This window comes from Opisthocomus hoazin, chromosome 17 (assembly GCF_030867145.1).
Source record: "Opisthocomus hoazin isolate bOpiHoa1 chromosome 17, bOpiHoa1.hap1, whole genome shotgun sequence".
NCBI lineage: Eukaryota > Metazoa > Chordata > Aves > Opisthocomiformes > Opisthocomidae > Opisthocomus > Opisthocomus hoazin.
Genome location: NC_134430.1, coordinates 7,456,906 through 7,465,621, shown reverse-complemented (window position 1 = coordinate 7,465,621; position 8,716 = coordinate 7,456,906). Strand labels below are relative to the sequence as shown.

At 71.8% G+C, this 8,716-nt stretch overlaps 1 protein-coding gene across 1 annotated transcript in view; it reads left to right on the top strand.

Moving 5' to 3' along the window:
- Positions 1–1,611: 1,611 nt before the first annotated feature.
- The window catches only part of FOXO6 (forkhead box O6), a 41,723-nt gene continuing 34,618 nt past the window's right edge, over positions 1,612–8,716 (top strand). Inside the window, exon 1 of the mRNA XM_075438140.1 lies at positions 1,612–2,620. Within this exon, the coding sequence (XP_075294255.1) occupies positions 2,177–2,620 (444 nt within the window). The 5' untranslated portion in view covers positions 1,612–2,176. The remainder of the gene's footprint in view (positions 2,621–8,716) is intronic.

Sequence of the window (8,716 nt, the reverse complement as noted above, 5' to 3'; positions counted from 1 at the left end):
CTTCATTATATTATTAGAGCTGTCAGGCCAAGCACTTCAAGGCCGGAACCACCAGCTTGGCAGTTGCTTGGGTAACCTTAGTCCGTCCCCGTGGGGGGACCGCAGGGACGGCGTCGCGCGTGACCGCGGTGGCCAGGCCCCGTCGCAGGCACCGCTGGTGGCCCAGAGCCCCCCGGGGAGCTCGGTGCCCGGGGGCTCTGCGGTGGGCAGCGGGGTGGGGGTCCTCGGGGAAGCGGGGCTAGTGGCGGGTGGGGGGCGAGGGGGGGGACACGGCTGCCGCAGGCCGCCATGGCCCCCATGGGTGCAGGGCACGGTGCGTGGGGTCCCCCGTGGGTGCCCGGCGCGCGGAGGGACACGTTTGCGGGGGGGTGGGGTGCGTGGGTGGGGCTGCGGCATCCGCCCCCGTCGCGGGTGGGCTTCGCCGCCCTGACCTCACCGCCACCGCAGCCCCTCGCGGTGACATCACCGGGGAGTCGCCGGCCCCGCCGGCAGCCCGGGGTGCTGGAGACGGGGAGAGGGGGGGGCGGGCGGGGACCCCTGGCGGGGCGCGACCCCCCCCGCCCCACGGACACGGCCCCCCCCCCGCAGTGGGCGCAGCCACCCGGCGGCGGGGCGGGGCTTGCGCAGAGGGGGGCGAGTCCTCCGGGCAGGGGGGCGGGGCTGCGCGGTTTGTGGGCGGGGCCCGCTTGCGGGGGTTCTCCCCGGAGCGCGGCGGGGGGGCGTGGCCGCGGAGGGCCAGGGGGCGTGACCCGTAGTAAAGGGGCGTGTCCCGCCGCCCGGCCGCCGCGGCGGCGTTGCCCGGGGTGACGCGCGGATGCGGCCGGCGCCAGTGACGTCACCCGCGGGGAGGGTCCTCCAGCCCCCCCACCCCAGCCCAGCGTCCCGCCGGCGCCGCGCCAATAGGCGGGCGGACGGGGCGTGGCCGCCGGGGACCTCCCGCCAATGAGGCGGCGGCGGCGGCTGGGGTTAACAATGGGGGGGGCGGGGGGGGGGGGGGGCGCGCCCGGGGCGCACGTGGGGCCGCCGCCGGGGTCTCGCGGCCGGGGCGGGAGCGCGCGCTGCCCGGCCGCTCCGCTCCGTCCCGCCCCCGCCGCTGCCCCGCGCGGGCCCTCCCCAACCCCCCCCTCCCCGCCCTCCCCCCGCCCCTCCGGGCCCTCCCCCGCCCCCCCCCCCCCCCCCGTGTCACGGCGGCGCCCGCATTCGGGGCCGGGCACGGCGGAGCGAGCGGACCGACCGACCGACCGACCGACCGGCGGCCGCCCCAGCATGCGGCCCGCCCGCTCCGTGGCGGCAGCGCGGCGGCGGCGGCGGCGGCGGGGGCAGGTGCGCTGAAACGGGGAGGGGGGGGTAGGGGCGGGGAGCCTCCCGCCGCCCGCCCGCCCGCCCGCCCGCCGCCGCCCTCGCCCGGCGCTGTCAGGTGCGTGCCCGCCCGCCCGCCGGCATGGCCCCGCCGCGCCGCCGGACCTAGCGCCGGGCTCCCCCCCGGGAACCCCCCGCCCACCCCGCTTCTCCCCGCCGCAGGTGCCCCGCCGCCCGGCTCCGCAGCGCGCCGGGCCCCGGCCGAGGATGCCGCCCGCCGCCGGCCGCTCCGGTTCGCCCGTTGCCGTCTGACCGCGCCGCCAGCCCCGCTGCCGCCGATGGATGCGGCGACCCCCGCGCCCTGCCCGCCCGCAGCCGCCCCGCTGCCCGCTGTGCCGGCAACGACTCCGGAGCTCCGCGGCTGGTAAAAAAACAAACAAACCAAAAACCGACAAAAAACCAACAACAAAAAAAATCCAACAACGAAAAAAAGAACCGAACCGAAAGGCGACCCCCCCCCCCCCCCCCCCGCGCCTCGCCCGGGGCCGGAGAGGCGAGCGGTGACCATGCGGCGTCCCCCCCGGCCGGCCGCTCCCGGTAGCCCCCCGGTGCCCGGCGCGGAGCCGGCCGCAGCCGCCCCGTAGAGCTCCGCCGGACTCGGGGCCGCGCACGGAGCGGCTCCTCCTCCCCCGCTCCCCCCCGCCCGGCTCCGAGCCCCGCTTCGCACTCCGCTCCCGTTCCTGGGGGTTTTTTTTTTTGGTGTTTTTTATTATTATTATTTTTCTTTTTTTTTTTTTTTTTTTTTTTTTTTGTGTGTGGAAACCGACCGTAACCCCGGGGAGGGGGTTGTTGGCGGGGGGTGGGCGGGGAGGGGACCATGGAAGAGAAGCTCCAGGCGCATCAGGTGGAGATCGACCCGGATTTCGAGCCGCAGAGCCGGCCCCGCTCCTGCACTTGGCCGCTCCCCCACCCCGACTTCGCGGCGGAGGAGGAGGATGGCGGCGCGGCGGGGGGACCCCCGCGCCTGGCGAGCGGCGCCGGGGACGGAGCCGAGAACGCGGGGACCCCGGCGGAGCGCAGAGCCCCCTCGGCCGCCGCCCCCCCCCTGCCGCCCCCCGGTGCGGACGTCGGGCAGCTCCGCAAGGCCAAGACCTCCCGGAGGAACGCCTGGGGCAACCTCTCCTACGCCGACCTCATCACCAAAGCCATCGAGAGCTCTCCCGAGAAGCGCCTCACCCTCTCGCAGATCTACGACTGGATGGTGCGCTACGTCCCCTACTTTAAGGATAAAGGAGACAGCAACAGCTCCGCCGGCTGGAAGGTACCTGACCCCCCCCGGACCCGAACCCCCGCTTTGCTCCCCAAGGCGCCCCGGGGCTCGGGGGCTTCCCCCGGTGCGGCCCTGGCTGGGGTGTTGGGGTGATCCCCGCTTTCCTCGTGGTTTTTGGGGGGGGGGGGACGGAAAAAGGGCTCGGTCAAGTTTTGGGGAGAGGGGTGCCTCGCGGCGTTGGATGTTGGCACCGGGGTGAGCTTGTCCCCACGGAGGGTGACAGGGCAGAGCTGCCGCCATCCTCCCCGGGGAGGTCAGGGACGGGGATGGCGGTGGGGAGGGTGGCCGCGGCCTGCGGGCGCCGGGGTACGGCGAGGGAAGACCCCGGCTCTGCCCGTCCCTGGCTGCGGGCACCCCGGCTGCGCCCGGTCCCTCTGCGCCGGGAGGACAGCCGGAGGGAGGGCTGTCCCCAAACAGGTGTCTCCGCGCTGGCTTTCACCCAGTTCTGGGTAAAAAGACGCACTTTTACCCAGTGCGTCTCCCCCGTCTCAGCCCTCACCTTCCCGGGGGGCCACGCTCGCCGGGGTCCGCGCTGGGAAGGGGGGAGCGGTCACCAGTGTCCAGATGGTGTCAGTGAAAAGGAGACGGTTTCTCCTAAGCCACCCCCTAAGCCCTGTCACCTCCGGCGTGATCAGCGCGTAACGAGGCTTCGGGGGCTCTAGTGCCAGCCTGCGGTCCTGGCGCGGCGTGCCCTGGCTGCCTCGGAGGTGGCCAGACCCAGCCCGCCTGGGGGGTCCTCGGTGGGTGCGAGTGGGGCTCTGTTGGGGTGGGGAGGCCGGACTCCATCTGTGGCACCGGCGGCCGGGCCGGGAGGGCTGGTGTTGTGTGGGGGCTGGGCACCCCCTCTGCCTCGCCCCACTTGTGATGGGTGGGCAGGGGGCACCCGGCGTGTCCCCACAGTGCGGAGGCTCACCTGGGGAGGGTGATGGGGGCTGCATGGGGGCTTCTCAACCTCCCCCTGGGGCGAGACCTGCGTGGCCTCGGGCGTGAGCTGGAGGGGAAGGGTCTCCCTGAGGCTGACACCCGTTGGGGACAGAGGGGGACACGCGCTGATGGGGTCTGGGGACGTGTCGGGGAGGTTTGCCAGGGCTCTGCACCGGTGGCTGGGAGGGCTGGGGTGAGGAGCGAAGGGATTCCCAGGCAGTCGTGTGTGTCACCGGGGGGGTGTGGGACGTCTGGGGACCCCCCCGGCCCGGTGTCCCTGAAGGGCAGCCCAGGGGGGTGAGGGGACGGAGCCGCGGGCAAGTTTGTGTGCCCAGGGGAAGGGGGGTCCTCGTGTCTCCCGGCGCTGGCACGCGAGCCCAAGCCAGGAGCTAAGCCCTCCCCGGTGGGCAGGACCCCGGCGGGGACGGCAGCCGTCCTCGTCCTGGCCGAGTGCTGGGGTCTGATCCTCCTGCATGGAGGAGTGACCCGTGTCCTCCCTGGGCGTGCGCAGGGGTCGGCGGCCACGCGCGGGTGTGCAGGGTGGCGCGGGTATCCCCTCCCGCCAGCACCAGCTTTTGGCCCCCGGGCGAGGCCGGGCTGTGACGGCAGCGTGTCCTGCCCGCATCCGTCCTGGCAGAGGTGACCCTCGAGGGCGTCCTCCCGGGAGAGCCGTGGGGCCTTTCCCCGCGTCATCACCCGGGGGGTCCCCCGATGTGTCCCAGAGCCGCGGGGGACCCGCCACCCAACACCTTCTCCCGGCAAAGCCTCCACCAGGGAGCGTGCGGGAGCAACGCGGGTTGTTCGGCCCCGTTCCCTTGCCCCCCACGCCCTTGCTGGTGTCCCTCGTCCCTTGGGGTGGGGACGGCGCCTGGCCTGCGTCCCCCATCGCTGCTGCCCGGGCTGCGCTTTGGTACCAGCGGAGCCGCGTCACCCGCCGTGGGGTTTGGTGGCTTTGCGGAGGGGGCCGCGTCCCCAGGGGCTTCGTGGTGTGTGGTGTGCCAGGGGGGAGGACGGGCTCAGAGTCCGGCTGCTGTTGGGTGCCAAGAGGCGTTTGCAGGGTCCGCTGGCTTGGGTGGGCTCGTCTGGGAGCACCCCGGGATGGGATGCTCTCCACCGCCCTGGCCTGTCTCCGGGTCGGAGCGGTTCCGCCGTGGCTCTGCCTGCCCCCCCCCGCAGCCCCCCTTGCCCCCACACTGGCACCGCGGGTTGAACCTCCCAGCCCAGCTCAGTGGTCGGCCGGTCGCGGGGAGACGGGGGGGCTGGGGGCTGCCAGCGGAACGCCCTGCCTGCGCGCCGGGCCGGGCAGAGCAGGGTACCCGGGGGGCTGTCCCGATGCCCAGGTGCCCGGTCCCCAGCTCTGGGGTGGGCGATGGGAGGGCTGGTGGGAGCCCCGGGGTGAGAAGCAGCGTGCGGAGACCCCCTCTGCTTGGTGGTCTCGTTGGACGCCAGCGTGTCGGGGCTTGATCGCCTTCCCTGCATCCCCGTGTCCCTCCAGGCTGTCCCCTGCCCGGGACCCCCCCTCTGCATCCCTCCCCGGGGCAGCTGGCAGCTGCCAAGGGAGCACCCCGAGCTGACGAGCTTCTGGCGGGTCATTAAGGAGCCCCTGGAGGTGCCACGTCCCCCCTGCCCCAGGCCTGGGCGAAGCACCGCGGATTTAAAGCGTTTGGTTGCCCAGCGCAGCGGTGCCGGAGGGGGGGCTTGGGTAATGGGCTGCCTCTGTAATTAGCTCCTTCGCAGCCCCCCCGTGCCAGGGAGCGTGGGACGGCAGAGGTCCGGGAGCCCGGCCGAGGGCACGGCATCCCCGCGGGGCGCTGGCTGCTCTGCCGCCGGTCTGGCAGGGCTGCTGCAACCCCCCCTGCCCTGCTGCAACCCCCCCTGCCCTGCTGCAACCCCCCCTGCCCTGCTCCAACCCCCCCCTGCCCTGCTCCAACCCCCCCCTGCCCTGCTCCAACCCCCCTGCCCTGCTGCAACCCCCCTCCCACCCTGCTCCAACCCCCCCCGCCTTGCTCCAACCCCCCCCCCCCCGCCTTGTTCTAAACCCCCCTGCCCTTCTCCAACCCCCCTGCCCTGCTCCAACCCCCCTGCCCTGCTCCAAAGCCCCTGCCGTGCTCTGGCACTGGGGGGCTCTCCCAGCAGGACCCCCTCCCGCATGCAGCCGGCCCTGGGGATGCTGCGCGCCTGCCTGGCCGTGGTGTGCGATGTCTCTGTCAGGGAGGGGTTCCCCCAGGCTGGTTCATTATCCCGCGGGGGGGAAGGATGCTGGCATGGGGTGCATTTGGGGTCTCCTTCCCCGCCAAGCTGCGGCTGGCATTACGTGCTTTTATAGCGAGGTAAACTGAGGCTCGGGGTCTAAACACCTCGGCCGTGCTCAGCGTCGGGACCCGGACCCAGCTCTGCATGACGGGGAGGGTGGGGTGGGCGCTCCGGCCGCTGCCCCCCCCGGCTCTGCATCCCCCCGCGCTCCCCGTGCCGCGTCGGGAGCGGCTGCCGCTGCTTCCCGATGCAGGGCAGCAGGCGCCCGGTGACTGGCAGTTCTGCTTCGTTAGGGAGTTGTTATTTTATCAATTCCAAAGCGCTTGAAGTTTTCTGCTCCAGCTCGTGCTTTCCCCTTGTTAATGGGAACCCAGCCCCCCCCCGTCGAAGAGGCAGCGGCTGGGGCGTTTGAAAGGTTTCTGCTTGCTCGGGTCTGACATCCGAAATACAGCAATCAGGCCGTCAGCTGGTGGGAGCCCGTTCCATGCAGCTCTGACAGCGCCGGAGACCTGAATTTCCCAGCCCTCCCCTACACCTCCTCCCTTACATCACTGGGGTGGGGGGCCGGGGAGCCGGGAGTGCTGCGTGCTTGGGGCGGGGGGCTGCCATGCAGAGAGCCCCCCCCCCCCCCCCCGAAGTGCCACCTTCCCCTTTGCAGGGCAGGGTGGGACTGAATTGGGGAGAAAAAGGGGTGGAAAGGGTGTTAGGGCGGGAGCGTGGTCCCAGTGCCTGGTGCTGTCCCGGGGTCTGGGGCGTAGCGGGGCGTTTCACACGGAGACCCCCGAGGGACGGCGAAGGGGGGCAGAGCACAGCCCCCCGCCAGGCACCGCACGGACTCGGCGAGAGCATCCCTTGGGAGAGCTGCTCCCGGTTCTGCGCGCTCTGTCACCCCTGTCACCCCCTGCCCCAGCCCCTGCCCTGCCCCTCTCCTGTGGGGGTCCCTGCGTCTCCCCGGGACCTTGCCCCGTGCGGCTGGAGAGGCCCGAAACCAGCGCCCGGGACTGATGGGGACGACGTTCCTCTTGCGGGGGGCAGCCCGGGAGCCAGGGAGGGGGCTGGGGGTGTCGGGGGGTGGGTGGCACAGCGGCGAAGGGGGGAGATCTGGGGAGGACGGGGTGACGCGGCTCTGGGGGTGACGTGGCTCGGGGGCTGCGCAGCGGGCTCGCTCCCGTTTGCACTGGGATTAGCAGCGTGCGTGGCACCCGGCCCTGGGGGGCTGGCGGAGGGCACGGCCCCGGGGCACCGAGGTCGGGGTCCCGTGGGGTGGCTCGGCTCGGCTCACGTATCCCCGACCTCTCCATATATGGAGACTTTTCCAGCGGCGCGGAGAGCCCGACGCTCCCCGGAGAGCTGCTGGGGGAGCGCGGCCGTCCCGGGGGCCGAGCGGGGCCGGGAGGAGCCGCCGGCTCCTTCAGCCCGGGGGAACCCCCCTGCTTCGGCCCCCCAAGAGCCCTGGAGGAGCCGCCCTGGCTCTCCGGTCCCCACGGACGCAGTGCCCCTGGGGGCCCCCCAATGCAAGGGGACCCCCCGACCCTCTGCCATGGGGCAGGTGGGGTCTGCCCGGGATGCTGGGCTGGGGTACCCAACCCTTCGGCATCCCGGGGCCGTGGGGGACCCCTCTCCTGTCCCTGGCTTCACGCAGGGATGAGGGAGCTCGCTGGCTTCCCCTCGATCTGCTCCGGTGCCGCCAGCAGCATGGCCGTGAGGGATCCCCCAGGCTCCTCTCCTCCTTCCCGCCTCGTTTTTATCTCTCCTTTTGGAGGTTTTCATCTTCCTTCTGATTTTTTTTTTTCCCCCTCCCTTCTTCTGGAACCGCTTTTCATGCAGCGCTAACTGCTGAAGTAACACAAACCTGCTAAATGGTCCGGCTTTATGATAGCATAAAAATGATACTACAGCAGTGAGTGGGGCTTTATTAAACCCAAGGGAAAGGCTCCAAATGAACAGCTTGCTCTGCTCTTAGCTTCTCCTCCCCCCCCCCCTTTATTTTTAATAACCGCTGGAATATAAACTACAGTTAAGATCCTGCGGACTAGAAGAGCACTCGCCGCCCGGCGTTCCCTCCGTCCGTCCCCCCGCGCGGGTCCCGGTGCGCATCCCTCCCTCCCGCTTGCCCGGCGCGGTGACGGGAGGACCGGCATCCTGGCCTGGGAAGTGAAGCCTTGGTGCTTGGCTTTGTGCTTAAAAAGCCTCACGAGTGTTTAGCAGGGAGGCCGTGCCCCAGCGGCTCGGGCCAGGCGTGATGTGGGAGAGAGCCGGAGCTCCTTGGCCCGGCTTCCCATCCCGGCGGGATCCTCACTGGGATGCAGGAGGTTCCCCCGGGATTCGGGAGCGGGGCTGGACCCCTGTCACCACCGCGTCCTTGCAGAGGGAGCAGGGTCCGGGCATGGTCGGACCCCCAGCCCCAGGCTGCCCCCTCCATCCCCGGGGTCCACGCCGAGCCGTGGTGTCACCGTGCCCGTGGGTCTCCCGTGGGGATGCTCTGGAGCTGGGTGTGGGGTCTCCCCCTTGCCCTGCCACCCCACCGCACCCCGACCCTGCCTGCGGGGAGGCCGCTGCCTTCCCCCCTGCCCACCGGCCATGGTCGCATTGCTTTTAATGAGCGCGCTGATGCTTCCCTTCGGCTCCTCTCTCCCGCTGGAGGTGCCGGCTCAGCGCCGAGGTGAAAGGCACTTTGGGTTACGGAAGGACACGCGGCGAGGCTCGCCTGTCTGCCGCTGAAGCTCGCTTTGGACAGCATCTGTTCATTATTATGTGGTGCCTTGGCCGGGCGCCAGCCGGGAGAGCTGAAAGCCCCGGCACAAAGCTTGCTTTCACCCGCCGCGGGGAGGAGGAGGAGGAGGAGGCAGCCGGCACTGGGAAGGGGCACGGGGACCCCCAAAGCGGGCTGGTCTCTTCCCTCCCAGCGGG